Consider the following 19679-nt stretch of genomic DNA (forward strand, 5'->3'; position numbering starts at 1 on the left):
AATGATCAGAATATTATGTAAACAATTCATCTGGGCCTCTTGATTAGGGCCAGATGAATGGGCCTAATCAAGAGAGTGTCTCAGGCCACAGAATCTCCGGCAAGACTGAGCAAGACGCTTCTATGCCTCCCTTTGAAAACAATGGGAGGCAGATTGTGGAAAGAATCTGCTCCAGATTTGGGGGCGAAATCCGCGGCAAATTCCTCCGTGTGAACATACCCTGACACTTCCTAATCCTATTGGGATTTTCATTGTATCAGAGACCTAATTTACATCACAAACAAGACAGTCTCACAATAGATGTTCACACCTCTATAGATAACACCCATAGTGATACATCATTAGATTAACAACAGATAATAGATGTCTCCGCTTATTTACTCCTATCCCTGCACAGGCCATGTCTAGAAAACTCTACTCTAGACCTCAATGAGTACTAGTCCGCTCCAGAGCATTTCTCCCTACGGCCATGACTGTACTGTAAAGCATCGCTAAATGCTGCAGGCAAGATGGCCGCCCACATAATCACGTTCAGAAAATAGAAAAATCTTTAAAAAATAATCTGATTTGAAAAAAAAATCTGGTTGTAATAAATAAATTGGCAATATATTCGTAGGGAGACACTTGAAGGTTTAACACTTCCTTCTCTATGTACGGACTGCTGGAAAAGGGGCGGAAAATAACAGGAGAAGACGCTTTATATAGGACAAGGTTCACTATTCTCACCTGCACTATCGCTTTATGAAATTAAGACGCTTTAGTAGTTTGGATTCACCTTCTGTATTTCTACCTCGATTTTCGCTTTACTGTCGTACTTCGCGTAGCCTTTACTTATTTCCTGACATTGTGCTATACTGCCAGTAGAATTCCTTTACTTATTTCCTATCATTGTTGGCAGAGCGTCTGCTCAAGATGTCCATGGAGGATCTTCGAGAGTTTCTGCAAGAAAAGATTGCACGTTCCTTGAGCTACGATGATGATATTGTGGTGGAGCAGCTACAGACATCAATGGCTGAACTGAGAAAGATGAAGCTAGAGCTGCCACCGCCAGGTACAACCTTCCTCCAGTCTCACCTTCTGTTTGCTTTACTGGTTGCATTTTTTTATGACACTGCTTTACTATAAAGGGATTCAATCATTAAAATGACATTTTTTTTCTCGATAACACGTCGGAATAGCTTTAAGAAAAGCTATTCTTCTCCTACCTTTAGATGTCTTCTCTGCGCTGCCGTTTGGTAGAAATCATGGTTTTTGTCGGTATGCAGCATTAGGGACAGTCCTCAGTGCTCAAACTGCACTGGGGGCGTCCCCAGTGCTGCGAGGGAACTCTCTAGCACCGCCTCTATCTTTGCTCGGAACGGCCTTTCCTTTGCATCTTCTTCTGGTGCTGGCTTCAAACTTCTAAGCATGCGCAGTTGGCTCTGCTGTCGGGCCTTGGGCAGAGCCGACTGCGCATGCTCGCGACCATGTAAGCAGCCACTAGAAATTGACCGCTTACACAAGAAAATTGCCGCGGGCATGCACAGCCGGCTCTGCCCAAGGCCTAGAAGTTTGAAGCCAGTGCCGGAAGAAGACGCAAGTAGAGGCTGTTCCTTTCTTAAGGCTATTCCTACGTGTTGTCGAGAAAAAATGTCATTTTAATGATAGAATCCCTTTAAGCATGCCGGGTAGTTTGGACGTTCATGCTTGGTGACCAAAATGAATAGCTAATTTGTCTGTCGACAGCAATATGAGGACTTACTTTTTTGCGCGACTTGTATTTTACATTTGGGGAACATACAATGTTTTGATTAGCTTTTATTAACATTTTGGGGGGTTTCATGTGAAAAAAACCCAAAAAACAATTCTTTCCATAATTTTATGCATTATATCTACAGGCAAGCCACCGGCGTTACCGTAGATATAATTGACATGCTACGATTTCCAAAACTGCACCAGTTTTGGAAATAGCAGCGTGCCCGCGCGGCGGTTTTTACCACAAAGTGGGCATGGGATTCACAAGAATCCCATCCACTTTGTAGTTACTGTAAAACACCACAATTTTTTTCGGCAAATCACGGCATTTCCAACCCGTGGTGGGGCCCTGGCCTTATACTTTTTTTTTTATTTTTTTTATTTTTTAATTTTTCTTGTCTCATGAGGAGACTAGAAGCTGGGATGTCTTGATCTTCAGTGCAATGTACTGGATTGCACATGGAGATACTATGTGTAGTGCAGCAGATCGCACTATATACTATGTGCAATAGAGAACGGCAGCCAGGAGGCAGCTGAATGGCTTTTTAGCAAAGCCATAGCAGCCACTCAAACCCCACATTCTCATTACGGAGGATCCAAGGGGTGGAAGGTGTGCTGTTGCCCCCCTAACCAGATTTTGTGATCGCTATTGATCACTGTATCTGAGGGGCTACGCCTGAGTCGGAGTATTCCTGCACCATGACTGGGCCGTACTATTATAGCATTAACTATACGTTCAGCACAATGTAATAGTACTGAATGGAAGAGGTTAAAGTATTTTTTTTAGTTTTTTCAGCACTGTCGTGCCTTTACTTATAGTTACAATGATTTATTGCTGACTATATTGATCAGCCATAACATTAATAGTAGCTAGAAATATAGTGAAAATCTCCAAAACAGCTCTGACCCATCTAGATATTGACTCTACAAGACAGGTGTCCTGTGCTATCTGGCACAAAGCATCTGAGGCAAGACCTCCTTGGATCCGACCTGTTTTTCCATCACATGGATACTGATCAAACTGAGATCTTGAGGCCAAGTCAAAACTTTGAATTCTTTGTCGTGTTCCTCAAGCCAGTCCTGGACGATTTGGGCAGTTTGGTGGGTGCATTATCCCGCTGAAAGAGTCATTGCCATTAGCAAAATATTGTTGCCTTCAAAAGGTGTACTTGGTCTTCAACAATATGCTAGACATCTGATACACGTCAAAGTAGTATCTACAAAAAAAAAAAAGCCAGGGCTCAAGGTTTTCCAGAGGAATATTGCTCATAGATTCCACTGCCTTGTCTTCTTCCTATAGTTCTCATGTTTACATGGCCACTTTTTCAACAGTTTTTACTATAGGAGCTCCTTTATGAGATTGTAGAGATGGTTAAGCCTTCGCGCCCCTCATCCGTCCATGAGCCTCGGGCACCCATGACACGGTCACCAACTCATTAGTTGTCCTGGAGTTTTGGAGATGACTTCTCCCAATTGTCCAGCCCTGACAACTTGGCCTTTGTCATATCCACTGAGATTCTTACACACGACCATTTTTCCTGTTGACAACACATGAGCTTGAAGAACAGATATCTGTTGCATAACATATCCTAGACTTAGCAGATGCAATTGTCAGACTGATATAATTTAACCCTTTTCTCACCGAGGCACCGAGGGGAAAGCGCAGGTTGGATTCATCCAAATAAAACGTTCTGCAGAGCTCAGTCCTGATGGGTTCTGATGATAGACTTCCTCGAAGTTGTGCTCTGGTGAAGCTCCTGGCACATACAGTGCCTACAAGTAGTATTCAACCCCCTGCAGATTTAGCAGGTTTACACATTCGGAATTGTGACATTTGGACTGTAGATCAGCCTGGAAGTGTGAAATGCACTGCAGCAAAAAAGAATGTTATTTCTTTGTTTAATTTGTTTTTAAATTGTGAAAAGTTTATTCAGAGGGTCATTTATTATTCAACCCCTCAAACCACCAGAATTCTGTTTGGTTCCCCTAAAATATTAAGAAGTAGTTCAGGCACAAAGAACAATGAGCTTCACATGTTTGGATTAATTATCTCTTTTTCCAGCCTTTTCTGACTATTTAAGACCCTCCCCAAACTTGTGAACAGCACTCATACATGGTCAACATGGGAAAGACAAAGGAGCATTCCAAGGCCATCAGAGACAAGATCGTGGAGGGTCACAAGGCTGGCAAGGGGTACAAAACCCTTTCCAAGGAGTTGGGCCTACGTGTCTCCACTGTTGGGAGCATCATCCGGAAGTGGAAGGCTTATGGAACTACTGTTAGCCTTCTACGGCCTGGACAGCCTTTGAAAGTTTCCTCACATGCCGAGGCCAGGCTTGTCCGAAGAGTCAAGGCTAACCCAAGGACAACAAGGAAGGAGCTCCGGGAAGATCTCATGGCAGTGGGGACATTGGTTTCAGTCAATACCATAAGTAACGTACTCCACCGCAATGGTCTCCGTTCCAGACGAGCCCGTTACTTTCAAAGCGTCATGTCAAGGCTCGTCTACAGTTTGCTCATGATCACTTGGAGGACTCTGAGACAGACGACTGGTTCAAGGTTCTCTGGTCTGATGAGACCAAGATCGAGATCTTTGGTGCCAACCACACACGTGACGTTTGGAGACTGGATGGCACTGCATACGACCCCAAGAATACCATCCCTACAGTCAAGCATGGTGGTGGCAGCATCATGCTGTGGGGCTGCTTCTCAGCCAAGGGGCTTGGCCATCTGGTCCGCATCCATGGGAAGATGGATAGCACGGCCTACCTGGAGATTTTGGCCAAGAACCTCCGCTCCTCCATCAAAGATCTTAAGATGGGTCGTCATTTCATCTTCCAACAAGACAACGACCCAAAGCACACAGCCAAGAAAACCAAGGCCTCATTCAAGAGGGAAAAAATCAAGGTGTTGCAGTGGCCTAGTCAGTCTCCTGACCTTAACCCAATTGAAAACTTGTGGAAGGAGCTCAAGATTAAAGTCCACATGAGACACCCAAAGAACCTAGATAACTTGGAGAAGATCTGCATGGAGGAGTGGGCCAAGATAACTCCAGAGACCTGTGCGGCCTGATCAGGTCTTATAAAAGACGATTATTAGCTGTAATTGCAAACAAGGGTTATTCCACAAAATATTAAACCTAGGGGTTGAATAATAATTGACCCACACTTTTATGTTTAAAATTTATTAACATGTAACTGAGCAACATAACTTTGTGGTTTGTAAGATTTATGCATCTGTTAATAAATCCTGCTCTTGTTTGAAGGCTCTAACTTATTTGCATCTTATCAAACCTGCTAAATCTGCAGGGGGTTGAATACTACTTGTAGGCACTGTATCTGAAAACAGACCCATAGACGCCAATGGATGAAAAAGTTGCTGAAACTCCGCAGTTTCCCATAAAAGGGGTCTTGTTACCAAGCGCTGTATGAAAACAAAAGTCCACCACCCCATATTTTACATATTTTATAGACCAAAATAGAGTTTCTAGTTGTCTTCACCATTGTCTATTGTTTCGCTCTTTGCATTCTCATTGCAAATCATTTCCTGTTCCAATATAAAGCCAAACTAAATGTAACCTTCTCTACGATTTTGTCTTTTAATATTTAGGAAAGGCCGAGGAGTTCCCTCAAAAGACCTTGGGTCAGGATATACCTGTTCACCTGCTACCTGTTAATACAACGGTAGAGTCCAGTGTCCTGGATAGAAGAGATGATGGCGGGACATCGCAGAGCTCTAAACCTTCTGGAGATGTAAATGAAAATAACTCCAACACTGGGGAGAAAAGCAAGAACGTTATATCGACACCACATCAGAATGGTAGTTCAAGACCCGTGAATGAAGACTCTAAACATGTCGAGTCACAGCCTATAAAAGCAGATTGTAAGAAGATGGTGGAGAAGCACAAACCAGAATCTGATGTAGCATCAGCAGAAAATAGAAATGAAGCGAAGCTTAAAGATGGAACCAGTCTTGAAAGTCATCCAGACTGTGGACCGAGCCTTGTAGATGACAAGCCAGTGCTGAACCGTTCACCGCCACAAGGTTCACAGTCAACTACTACGAAATCTGAAAGCTGTAATGTGCCACATGTAAATTCCCACATTAAAGATTGTAATAATAGTTCTACGGAAGAGCCACCAGTTAGTCCGGCTTCTACAAATGTCATGGACGAGGGTCAACTGGAGCAGGAGTTGCCAAATGAAAGAAGAGATGTTCCCCTGCCCTCAGATGCAGAAACAAGTCCGTTCCAACCATGTTCTGTAGACGTAACTCCTTCACAAACTGATGACCCTCCGTCTTATGATGACTTGCCTGGTACACAAGGAACTAAGGATGACCTTTCTACTCCTGAAGAAAGCAGTGCTCCAACAGGACAAATGGCCTCCCTTCTGCCTCCAGAATTAGACATTAGAAGATGTTCTTCACAGTATGATAATATGTCAGATCAGGAAGAATGGCCACCATGTCCTACAGACTCCTCTTTGGGTGATCTGGAAAGTGAGACTTGGCAGTCAAACATATGTAATGCCCTCGACTTGTCATCAGACCAACCTAATGATTTAGGCAAGCTCCCACAAATCTCACCTACCATGTCAGGTCACCAAGGTCCCTCAGGCAGTGTCCCTACCTTACTGGCTACCCAGTCTGATCAGCAAGAGAAAAGGCGTTCGCTTACAAAGTCATCCCCATCACTAACTCATTCATTTAGCGCCTTCCAAGTTATTAAGACAGTTACCGCCATTCAGGTGTCTCACGCCAGCAATCAAGATTTCCAAGATGTCAAGCAAGAGGCACATCCCTTGTCTCCTAGCCTCAAACCAGCACTTAGGTGCAGTAACCACACACAGGAACAACAAAGGGATGTCATGGGACATACATATATAAATGGCCCCATGAGTTCATATACAAATCTCCGAACGTCACCTCTAACATCCACTTCAAAGCAGTCGGAGAAACATCCACTTATTCCCAAAGCCTTTTCCGATGACAATTTCTACTCAACCAATCAAACTGTATCTCAGATGTCTAAATCGATAACCTTCTGAATAAGAGGAACGCACGGCCCCCTCCTCCCCTCCTTTGTATTTGCTTCATCGTGCTTTGCGGTGTATTAGCCATTTTTATGCAGGACATAAAAATTAGGCCCGATCCATAGCACGGACTGCTGAAGACAATGATCAGTTGCACTGGTTTCATTGGCTGGATTTTAACTGTCTTGATTTTTATTTTTTTTTATTTTTTTTTTAAATATCAACAACAAATCACAAAGTGCTTATTATTCCTATTTAATATTTTATTTTCATTTTTCGTTAAAAAAAAAATGGAAAAAAAGGCTTGCACACAGTCACGTGTTATTAGTGTTATCTGTATGACATGCATAGAGGTATGCCTCTGAATCTTCTCCAAGACGCTTCATACGTATGTCAGCGTGTTGTCTACGTCCTGTTCATATCCGTCCAGGCAGATGGTATCTGATTTTTTTTATTTTTTTTTTTACAAATTTTTTTTTTTTTTTTTAAACCAAGATATTCTATGTCATTAAATAGAACATAACACAAACTGTCTGCTTATTGTGGCGCATATACCGTATTTTATTTTTATTTTTTTCGCCATTTTTTTTCTACGCGATCCCTGTAGAGAGGGTAACGATGTTTAAGCCAAAATATTTCGTTGCAGGATATTCGCACATTTATTAGTCATTTGTTGCCTTTTGTAGCCAATCTTTGGTCCGGTTCGCGTCTTTGCATTCCAAATCACCAAGATTTATTGTTTGTTTTTTAAAGACTTGATTCTTTTTTTTTTTTTTTTTTTTTTCTATTGTGGTGCCATTACATTGAAATTATCATAAATTATTTTATTTAATATAATATTTTTTACATTAATCAAGAAACTTACATGTTTGTAGAAGTTTTCAGTGGAAATTTCCACCCACAATTTTTGTAACTTTTTTTTTTTTTCCTAAATTTGCAATCGGTCTCCTCCTCCAGTAGGGTTTACATCTGGGAATTGGACAGACCAGTTCATCAGAGACAGGCCTTTGGCTCTCTGTTTAGTCACCAAATGGGGTTTCCGTTGCTTAGAAGTATTCATCAGACCATTGCGTTGTTCTGACCTCAGAAATGTTCACGCGGTAACGTTTCCGGTTTATTACTCTGCACAGTTTATAGATCGCTCTCCGCACGAATACCAAAGTATTACACCATTACAGCATCTTTCCACCATCACTTCATTCCCATCTCTGTCTTAGCTTTGTTTTCCTCTTTGACTCGGACACTTTAGGCTAAGGCCCCTCGTAGCAAAAAAAGTGGTGCGGGTAATTCAACGCGGTTTTTCCCCCACATCTTTTTTCGCAAAATTTCCGCAGAGGTTTCCTGTTTCCGTTATACCTATAGGGAAACAGTTGGCATTTACGTTGGTATAATTGACATGTAGAGATTTCCATTTTGGAAATTTCAGTGTGTCCGCCATGCGTATTCTACCACTAAGTGGAGATGAGATTTGTTAGAATCCCCATCCACTTTGCTGTGACTGTAAAACGTTGCTGCTTTTCCGCCATGTTCATACTGCAGTGCTTACACCACGTGGGCCCCGGCCTAATGGGGTTGTCCAGCTTGGAATGCTATAAATAATTGGCAATTCCTTACTGATCCCTCACCTCTTTCTTCTCCCCACTCACTTGCTATAGTGAGGACATAGTAACGTAGTTGATACGGTTGGATAAAGACACAACTGTCATGGTTAACCTATATACCTACAGTGTTTACTTGGAGGGAGGATTTTTTGGGTGGATGCCAATTGCCCCATGAGGGGAAAAAAAATCGCATTAAATCCCTGGATCAACATCCTATTCTAAAAATTCTAATTCCCATAAACTTGTGATGTTTTTACTTTCATCTAGGCCCCTCTTGGACTTCTGTAATATTATTTTACCGTTCATCTTTTTCCGTCATTCTGCTGATTCCTGTTATGGAATTTTTCGTGCCGCTCTGTCTACAGGGGCAGAATCTTGGCATTTCCCATCTAAGGGTTTAATAAGTGAGGGTCCCACCTGAAATCCCCACCTCTCACAATGCCCTTACCAGTGGTTGTCATCGGTTGACTCTACTTCCTCCATTTGCACTCACTTCATAACAGGGGTGTAAACTTCAGCCTTCTCTGAGAATTTTGGGCTCAATCGGTCATTTCGATCATTTTCTAGTGATTGTGAACATTTGCACACTTACTATCATAAGGCTTATCGTTTCCATTACAAGTGCTACAAATCCATATACAAAGGAGGAGACCATTCTTATACTCAGACCGAGGTGTACTGGATACACCAATTGTAATGAAAAGACCTGAATGTTCATTTGCGTTTCTTTGTCTACGCTGTATACTCCGCTTTGTTACTGCTTATATAATGTATAGGTCTATTTTTTATTAATTATTATGTATCATTTTTCGATTGATGGGGTAATGCCAATAAGTCCTTCCATCAAGTGCACTTTTAGCCAGCAGGTGACCTGGATTTCTTCTGGTTGTTTGATACAATGTAACAGTGTTTGTGTATTTGCTTCTATCATTACAAGTGTTCCATTCGTTGAACTGTTATTGTTTGATGGATTGATACATTCTATCCTTCAGAAATACTGGTATTGCACGACTGACTTCAAAAGGGAACTGTTTGGCGTGTTTTGGGGTGACAACCTTTGATTCATGTAACACATGACGCTTCCTCTTTAAATAAAGTTAAATTGCACTTGTAATGGGCCGCAAAGTCAGGAAGGTAACTTTGGTCGACTGCCTGAATAAATCCTTCCAGCAAGCAAGCAAGCAGAATGCTGCGGAGTCCTTCTGTGAATTGTATTTGAGATGGCGGCGCCTCAAGCCAAAGGCAAAACGTATATGTGGTGGAGTGTGACGTGAAGAATGAGTATTACTAGGAGCACATTGAGGTCAACAGTCATCTAGGAAAAGTAAGGTTCAGGGATTAAGAAAACTCCTTAAGGAGAGTGCCTTTGCAGGGGTATGGAGACTTGCAAGCCATTTTCGCTGCACTGGGGGATTCTGGGGAATATGCAAATCTGTTTTCCAGGATGTTGATGAGATCCAACCAGATGAAAAGAGCAGAGTCTGTTCCTTTTGGAATAGATATACTAGTCCTATCCTACTAATTGTTGCTCAATCACGCAAAAACGGCTAAACGGATTTGAATGAAATATGGCACATAGATAGTTTGTAACTTTGATTAAAACATAGGCTACTTTTAATGCCAGTAAATGACATGGCTTCACGACTGTTATGAATTTATGTTCACATGCTCTTATCTCAGCTTCTGATAAATCCTGGGCTATCTCTAAGTGTAAACACTCAGCTAACCCTCTGTGGATTGTGTACATGCATTTGCTTATTATCTGATCTGGTCCAGGCAGTGCAGACAAACTGACATGGGCAAACACCTTTAATCCAAATTGGCAGTTTGCCAATTTTTCAAGAGGCCTGGAAAAAGAAAATCTAATTTGTCACAAACAACGAGAGTTATGAAGGAGCCAGAAGTCAACAGAGCTCTCCTCAAGCAGAGCTGAGGGGGATCATCGACGCCAACAACACGTTCATTATATTGGCGTCCCGAAGAGATGCTGAGATACCGTAACAATCACGGGCACAGCGGTAGGAAAGAGTTCAGTGGTAAGCCAACTTGATAACTGTCAAAACGCCAGAGCAAGGCGGATCATCAACATATGGCGTCCCAGCGAGCTGCTGAGATGCCGGAACAATCACAGGCACAGCACAAGGAACGAGTTCAGCGACAGGACAGCTTGAGAGTTGCTGAAATGCCGGCGCAGACAAACCATCAACGGCAGCAATTTGTTGAATATAGGCGGGTCATCAACGCCAGCAACCCACAGACGAAGTTGCGGGCAGAGGCTAGTCTGGCAATAATCCCGCATCATGGTATTAGGCTATCTGAAAAAGTCATGCCTGATGTTTAAGGGGAATGTCCTTGAGGCAGCAAAAAGAGGCATTGTTTTCCTAATTGTATCCAGGAATACAGATTTGCATATTCCCTAGGTCAAGTAATACACAACTGCAGAGAGTATACCAACACTGCTAAGAAGATATGGTCCCCCAGGAGAGCTGTGGCAAAAGCATCCTACTCCTGCAGGTCTTGCAGAATCACGCTGCTGAATATTTCTTATAGAAATTCTGCAGTGTTGTCGTCCCATGTAAGGAACGGTATTGGGGCCCCCATATAAGTAATGAGTAGAAAAAGTAATATGATCTGTGTCTACATCAATCAAAAAACTAAACCCCAGCAAAGATGGAAACATATGAAATATTCTAAAACATAACTTTTAATACTATACCCATACAACATGTCATGTTACTTGCAGGTATAGCCATGCCTCCATTTTTTTTTATTTTTTTTTTGGGGGGGGGAGATATGGTTATGCCAGTTTAAATATGATTCTGCAGTGCAAAGCTAATATGTCATGTGAAATACATGTAGAGGTAAGATACACGGCATCACATGTATGTCACTCTGTAGTACAGAATTGATAACATCGATACGGGAGCTTCTGCCCTCTGAACGGTATTGTACCTTCAGAGCAGGGATGCCGTGTACAAGAGCTGCCGTGGTACATAGGATTTGTGCATCTTCTACGCTCCTCCTGGCAATCCCATATAGTTGGGAGTCAGGGGTGCTGGTAAGGTAGCGCACATTAGTCTGTACACTAGCTTACTGCTCGGAAGATATAATTATACAGTTCAACAAAGGAATGAATGGTATGTGGGCGGAGAAGCAAAAACCGAAAAACACTGCTCAATATATATGAGAATGTGAGAGGAGAGCCAGAGCAATTTCAATACAGAGTGTAGGACCTTTGAATACACACTGGGCAGTGGCGTAACTACCGCCATAGCAGCAGAGGCAGCTGCCACAGGGCCCAGGACATTAGGGGCCCGGTGACAGCCGCTACCGCTGCTATCATTATACTCGGGGGGGGGGGTCTTTTCGGACCCCCGAGTATAATGATTGGCGGACCCGGAGAGGTAAGAAACATAAAAAACACTGTTACTTATCTCTCCACGATCCTGTCCAGGCCTCCTTCCTAGTTGTCTGACTCCACATGAACCCGGCCTGCGTCCCGGGTCATGTGACGTCTGACGTCATTGAAGAAGGACAGCAGCGGAGGCCGACAGCGTAGGAGCCGGGGGACAGGTAAGGAACAGTAGTTTTTTATGTTTTTATTACCCCGGGTCTCCGATTATTATACTCTCCCCCCCTCCCCCCTCTTTTCTCTCTTTCTTCTGGAACTTTCTGCAACCATTTCCTCCATATGACCTTAACCTAAGATCAAGAAACAGAGGGAAGGGTAGAATATGAGAATGGGCCCTAAAAGAAGAGAATCTGATCTCAGACAAAGATTTTGATTTTCTATTTCCATCTTTCACAGTAGAGGCTCCATTTTATAGCCTCCCTACACACAAGTACACAAGGGGCTCTCTCCACTTAAGGGAAGGTCTATAGTGTCAACAGTGTGTGTCAGAACGTCGGGGTTTACCATGATCAAATCCTTAGACCTTTTGTAATGTCTTTGCCATTATTTATACAGGTTACATCAGATCTGTTGCGCATATTAGAGGGTGTCTCATTGGAGGAGGGAGTTTTATGGCGTTCAATTGACATGGAGGCACTGTACTCCTCGATCCCTCATGAAGTGGGTTTGAGGGCAATGGATCACTATTTGAGATCCCAAGGAGTACAATATCAGGCACATAATAGGTTTCTTATGGAACTACTGGAATTTTCACTTAACCATAATTTCTTTCTCTTTGATGGGAGGCAATACCACCAGCTCAGGGGCACAGCCATGGGGAATCCATGTGTGCCGACATATGCTAACTTGCTCCTGGTCTGGTGGGAGGAGATCTTGGTTTTCAATGAAGCCAATGATATGTGGACATCGAGAAATTGTGAACTTGGTATAGTGATGACGTCCTGGTGAGCAGATAGGCAATCATTGAAGACATTTGTAGAATGTCCAAATGATAATAACATCGGCCTCTCCTTTACATATGAGAGGGGCAACGATTTGCCTTTTTTAATACATTTTTATCTTAAAGGACGACAAGGGATGACTGAGCACAAAAAAACTTTCCGTTCCTCATGACAGGTTCCTCCTTTATTGGTTTTAAAACTAAAGTAAAATATAACATCAAACAGTTTATTTCATGCCGTACGAAGGGGGTGACCTATAGAGCAGTGTGTATGGAATATATAGGCAAAACAAATCGAGAGCTTAGAAAAAGGATTGGAGAATACTGAAGAAAATATTGAAGAAATTATTAGGATACCCCCTTAGCAAAACCTGAACTTGATGCATCAAAATGATATATAAAATCATTATAAGATAAGATAATCCTTTAATAGCCCCAGAGTGGGGAAATTTCAGCATGTTACAGCAGCATAGTAATACAGATACAGGATAATACACAGTAATATATTACAGAAGTAGACACACATATGCTGAGAAAAAGTAGATATACTAGGAGTCCATAGCAGCTAAGGAAGAGAGGAAAGAAAGAAGGAAGATTTCAGAATCATTTAGTTTTCTGTGCGGATTGATCTTTGCTTGGTCTGATGTAGATTATACAGCCTGATCGTGGTTGGAAGTATTACTGGGATGTCCCGAGGACAAGAGTCGCAGAACAGTGTATATACATATATATATGTGTGTATATATATATATATATATATATATATATACACACACACACACACACACTCACCGGCCACTTTATTAGGTACACCATGCTAGTAACGGGTTGGACCCCCTTTTGCCTTCAGAACTGCCTCAATTCTTCGTGGCATAGATTCAACAAGGTGCTGGAAGCATTCCTCAGAGGTTTTGTTCCATATTGACATGATGGCATCACACAGTTGCCGCAGATTTGTCGGCTGCACATCCATGATGCGAATCTCCCGTTCCACCACATCCCAAAGATGCTCTATTGGATTGAGATCTGGTGACTGTGGAGGCCATTGGAGTACAGTGAACTCATTGTCATGTTCAAGAAACCAGTCTGAGATGATTCCAGCTTTATGACATGGCGCATTATCCTGCTGAAAGTAGCCATCAGATGTTGGGTACATTGTGGTCATAAAGGGATGGACATGGTCAGCAACAATACTCAGGTAGGCTTTGGCGTTGCAACGATGCTCAATTGGTACCAAGGGGCCCAAAGAGTGCCAAGAAAATATTCCCCACACCATGACACCACCACCACCAGCCTGAACCGTTGATACAAGGCAGGATGGATCCATGCTTTCATGTTGTTGACGCCAAATTCTGACCCTACCATCCGAATGTCACAGCAGAAATCGAGACTCATCAGACCAGGCAACGTTTTTCCAATCTTCAATTGTCCAATTTCGATGAGCTTGTGCAAATTATAGCCTCAGTTTCCTGTTCTTAGCTGAAAGGAGTGGCACCCGGTGTGGTCTTCTGCTGCTGTAGCCCATCTGCCTCAAAGTTCGACGTACTGTGCGTTCAGAGATGTTCTTCTGGCTACCTTGGTTGTAACGGGTGGCTATTTGAGTCACTGTTGCCTTTCTATCAGCTCGAACCAGTCTGGCCATTCTCCTCTGACCTCTGGCATCAACAACGCATTTCCGCCCACAGAACTGCCGCTCACTGGATGTTTTTTCTTTTTCGGACCATTCTCTGTAAACCCTAGAGATGGTTGTGCGTGAAAATCCCAGTAGATCAGCAGTTTCTGAAATACTCAGACCAGCCCTTCTGGCACCAACAACCATGCCACGTTCAAAGGCACTCAAATCACCTTTCTTCCCCATACTGATGCTCGGTTTGAACTGCAGGAGATTGTCTTGACCATGTCTACATGCCTAAATGCACTGAGTTGCCGCCATGTGATTGGCTGATTAGAAATTAAGTGTTAACGAGCAGTTGGACAGGTGTACCTAATAAAGTGGCCGGTGAGTGTATATACACAGTGTAATATATATATATATATATACTAGCAGTTACCCGCGGTTGGTGGTGGCGCTGAACCGCTTATATTTCTTGTCCCCCTATGTCTGCCCCCAGTTTCTTGGCCCCCCCATCTCTTCCTCCAGTTTCTTGTCCCCCCATCTCTGCCTCGTTTCTTGTCCCCCCCAATTTCTTGTTCCCCCATCTCTGCCCCCAGTTTCTTGTCCTCCCATCTGTGCCCCCAGTTTCTTGTCCCCCATCTCTGCCCCCAGTTTCTTGTCCCCCCTTTCATCGGCCCCCAGTTTCTTGTCTCCCCCATCTCTGCCTCCAGTTTCTTGTCCCCCCATCTCTGCCCCCAGTTTTTTGTCCTCCCTTCATCTGCCTCCAGTTTCTTGTCTCCCCCATCTCTGCCTCCAGTTTCTTGTCCCCCATCTCTGCCCCCAGTTTCTTGTCACCCCCTCTCTGCACCCAGTTTCTTGTCCCCCATCTCTGCCCCCAGTTTCTTGTCCCCCCATCTCTGCCCCCAGTTTCTTGTCCCCCCATCTCTTCCCCCAGTTTCTTGTCCCCCCATCTCTGCCCCCAGTTTCTTGTCCCCCTATGTCTGCCCTCAGTTTCATGTCCCCCATCTCTGCCTCCAGTTTCTTTTCCCCCATCTCTGCCCCCAGTTTCTTGTCCCCCCCATGTCTGCCCCCAGTTTCTTGTCCCCCCCCATCTCTGCCCCCAGTTTCTTGTCCCCCCATCTCTGCTCCCAGTTTCTTGTCCTCACCATGTTTGCCCCCAGTTTCTTGTCCCCCATCTCTGCCCCCAGTTTTTTGTACCCATGTCTGCCCCCAGTTTCTTGTCCCCCTATGTCTGCCCTCAGTTTCTTGTCCCCCATCTCTGCCTCCGGTTTCTTTTCCCTCCATCTCTGCCCCCAGTTTCTTGTCCCCCCCATGTCTGCCCCCAGGTTCTTGTCCCCCTATGTCTGCCCCCAGTTTCTTGTCCCCCCATCTCTACCCCCAGTTTTTTGTCCTCCCTTCATCCGCCCCCAAGATTCTTGTCCCCAACATCTCTGCCCCCAGTTTCTTGTCCCCCCATCTCTGCCCCCAGTTTCTTGTCCCCCCATCTCTGCCCCCAGTTTCTTGTCCCCCATCTCTGCCCCCAGTTTCTTGTCCTCCCCATGTTTGCCCCCAGTTTCTTGTCCCCCTATGTCTGCCCTCAGTATCTTGTCCCCCATCTCTGCCTCCAGTTTCTTTTCCCCCCATCTCTACCCCCAGTTTCTTGTCCCCCCCATGTCTGCCCCCAGGTTCTTGTCCCCCTATGTCTGCCCCCAGTTTCTTGTCCCCCCATCTCTACCCCCAGTTTCTTGTCCCCCATCTCTACCTCCAGTTTCTTGTCCCCCATCTCTTCCCCCAGTTTCTTGTCCCCCCATCTCTGCCCCCAGTTTTTTGTACCCCCATCCCTGCCCCCAGTTTCTTGTCCCCCCATCTGTCCCCAGTTTCTTGTCCCCCCATCTCTGCCCCCAGTTTCTTGTCCCCCCATCTCTGCCCCCAGTTTCTTGTCCCCCCATCTCTGCCCCCAGTTTCTTGTCCCCCATCTCTGCCCCCAGTTTCTTGTCCCCCCCATGTCTGCCCCCAGTTTCTTGTCCCCCCATGTCTGCCCCAGTTTCTTGTCCCCCCATGTCTGCCCCCAGTTTCTTGTCCCCCCATGTCTGCCCCCAGTTTCTTGTCCCCCCATCTCTGCCCCCAGTTTCTTGTCCCCCCATCTCTGCCCCCAGTTTCTTGTCCCCCCATCTCTTCCCCCAGTTTCTTGTCCCCCCTATGTCTGCCCTCAGTTTCTTGTCCCCCCTATGTCTGCCCTCAGTTTCTTGTCCCCCCATTTCTGCCGCCAGTTTCGTCCCCCTATCTCTGCCTCCAGTTTCGTCCCCCATCTCTGCCTCCATTTTCTTGTCCCCCATCTCTGCCTCCATTTTCTTGTCCCCCATCCCTGCCCCCAGTTTCTTGTCCCCCCATCTGTCCCCAGTTTCTTGTCCCCCCCATCTCCGCCCCTAGTTTCTTGTCCTCCATCTCTGCCTCCATTTTCTTGTCCCCCCATCTCTGCCCCCAGTTTCTTGTCCCCCATCTCTGCCCCCAGTTTCTTGTCCTCCCCATGTTTGCCCCCAGTTTCTTGTCCCCCTATGTCTGCCCTCAGTATCTTGTCCCCCATCTCTGCCTCCAGTTTCTTTTCCCCCCATCTCTGCCCACAGTTTCTTGTCCCCCCCATGTCTGCCCCCAGGTTCTTGTCCCCCTATGTCTGCCCCCAGTTTCTTGTCCCCCCATCTCTACCCCCAGTTTCTTGTCCCCCATCTCTACCTCCAGTTTCTTGTCCCCCATGTCTTCCCCCAGTTTCTTGTCCCCCCATCTCTGCCCCCAGTTTCTTGTCCCCCCATCTCTGCCCCCAGTTTCTTGTCCCCCCATCTCTGCCCCCAGTTTCTTGTCCCCCCCATCTCTTCCCCCAGTTTCTTGTCCCCCCCATCTCTTCCCCCAGTTTCTTGTCCCCCCTATGTCTGCCCTCAGTTTCTTGTCCCCCCATTTCTGCCCCCAGTTTCGTCCCCCATCTCTGCCTCCATTTTCTTGTCCCCCATCTCTGCCTCCATTTTCTTGTCCCCCATCCCTGCCCCCAGTTTCTTGTCCCCCCATCTCTGTCCCTAGTTTCTTGTCCCCCCATCTCCGCCCCTAGTTTCTTGTCCCCCATCTCTGCCTCCATTTTCTTGTCCCCCCATCTCTGCCCCCAGTTTCTTGTCCCCCCCATCTCTTCCCCCAGTTTCTTGTCTCCCCCATCTCTTCCCCCAGTTTCTTGTCCCCCCTATGTCTGCCCTCAGTTTCTTGTCCCCCCCATTTCTGCCCCCAGTTTCGTCCCCCATCTCTGCCTCCATTTTCTTGTCCCCCATCTCTGCCTCCATTTTCTTGTCCCCCATCCCTGCCCCCAGTTTCTTGTCCCCCCATCTCTGTCCCTAGTTTCTTGTCCCCCCATCTCCGCCCCTAGTTTCTTGTCCCCCATCTTCCTCCATTTTCTTGTCCCCCCCATCTCTGCCCCCAGTTTCGTCCCCCTATCTCTGCCTCCATTTTCTTGTCCCCCCCATCTCTGCCCCCAGTTTCATGTCCCCCCATCTCTGCCCCCAGTTTCGTCCCCCATCTCTGCCTTCATTTTCTTGTCCCCCATCCCTGCCCCAGTTTCTTGTCCCCCATCTCTGTCCCCAGTTTCTTGTCCCCCATCTCTGCCCCCAGTTTCTTGTCCCCCCTATGTCTGCCCTCAGTTTCTTGTCCCCCACATCTCTGCCCCCAGTTTCGTCCCCCTATCTCTTCCTCCAGTTTCTTGTCCCCGATCTCTGCCCCAGTTTATTTTCCCCCATCTCTGCCCCCAGTTTATTGTCCCCCATCTCTGCCCCCAGTTTCTTGTCCCCCCATCTCTGCCCCCAGTTTCTTGTCCCCCCATCTCTGCCCCCAGTTTCTTGTCCCCCCATCTCTGCCCCCAGTTTCTTGCCCCCCCATCTCTTCCCCCAGTTTCGTCCCCCTATCTCTGCCTCCATTTTCTTGTCCCCCATCTCTGCCTCCATTTTCTTGTCCCCCATCCCTGCCCCCAGTTTCTTGTCCCCCATCTCTGCCCCCAGTTTCATCCCCCTATCTCTGCCTCCATTTTCTTGTCCCCCATCTCTGCCTCCATTTTCTTGTCCCCCATCCCTGCCCCCAGTTTCTTGTCCCCCCATCTCTGCCCCCAGTTTCTTGTCCCCCCATCTCTGCCCCGTTTCTTGTCCCCCCATCTCTGCCCCCAGTTTCTTGTCCCCCCATCTCTGCCCCCAGTTTCTTGTCCCCCATCTCTGCCCCCAGTTTCGTCCCCCTATCTCTGCCTCCATTTTCTTGTCCCCATCTCTGCCTCCATTTTCTTGTCCCCCATCCCTGCCCCCAGTTTCTTGTCCCCCCATCTCTGCCCCCAGTTTCATCCCCCTATCTCTGCCTCCATTTTCTTGTCCCCCATCTCTGCCTCCATTTTCTTGTCCCCCATCCCTGCCCCCAGTTTCTTGTCCCCCCATCTCTGTCCCCAGTTTCTTGCCCCCCATCTCTGCCCCCAGTTTCTTGTCCCCCCCATCTCTGCCCCCAGTTTCTTGTCCCCCCCATCTCTGCCCCCAGTTTCTTGTCCCCCCTATGTCTGCCCTCAGTTTCTTGTCCCCCCATCTCTGCCCCCAGTTTCGTCCCCCTATCTCTGCCTCCAGTTTCTTGTCCCCCATCTCTGCCCCCAGTTTCTTATCCCCCCATCTCGGCCCCCAGTTTCTTGTCCCCCCCATCTCTGCCCCCCATCTCTGCCCCCATCTCTGCCCCCCCATCTCTGCCCCCCCATCCATCTCTTCCCCCCCATCTCTGCCCCCCCAATCTCTGCCCCCCCAATCTCTGCCCCCATCCATCTCTGCCCCCCCTATCCATCTCTGCCCCCCCCATCCATCTCTCCCCCCCATATCCATCTCTGCCCCCCCATGTCCATCTCTGCCCCCCCATGTCCATCTCTGCCCCCCCATCTCTTCCCCCTGCCCCCCATCTCTGCCCCCCATCTCTGCCCCCCATCCATCTCTGCCCCCCATCCATCTCTGCCCCCCATCCATCTCTGCCCCCCATCCATCTCTGTGCCCCCCATCCATCTCTGCCCCCCATCCATCTCTGTCCCCCCAATCTCTGCCCCCCCATCCATCTCTGCCCCCCCTATCCATCTCTGCCCCCCCATCCATCTCTGCCCCCCCTATCCATCTCTGCCCCCCCATCCATCTCTGCCCTCCCCCATCCATCTCTGCCCTCCCATCTCTGCCCCCCATTTCTGCCCCCATCTCTGCCCCCCATCCATCTCTGCCCCCATCTCTGCCCCCCATCCATCTCTGCCCCCATCTCTGCCCCCCCCCATCCATCTCTGCCCCCCCATCCATCTCTGGCCCCCCCATCCATCTCTGCCCCCCCCCATCTC

General features: G+C 46.7%; 1 protein-coding gene across 1 annotated transcript in view; it reads left to right on the forward strand.

Annotated features, from left to right (window-relative positions):
• The window catches only part of LOC142213246 (uncharacterized), a 77246-nt gene extending 70275 nt beyond the window's left edge, over positions 1-6971 (forward strand). Inside the window, exons 14-15 of the mRNA XM_075281531.1 lie at positions 899-1051; positions 5344-6971. Coding sequence (XP_075137632.1) covers positions 899-1051; positions 5344-6782 — 1592 coding nt within the window. The 3' untranslated portion in view covers positions 6783-6971. The remainder of the gene's footprint in view (positions 1-898; positions 1052-5343) is intronic.
• The last annotated feature ends 12708 nt before the right edge of the window (positions 6972-19679 follow it).

The sequence above is a fragment of the Leptodactylus fuscus genome, chromosome 7 (genome assembly GCF_031893055.1).
Source record: "Leptodactylus fuscus isolate aLepFus1 chromosome 7, aLepFus1.hap2, whole genome shotgun sequence".
Classification (NCBI taxonomy): Eukaryota; Metazoa; Chordata; class Amphibia; order Anura; family Leptodactylidae; genus Leptodactylus; species Leptodactylus fuscus.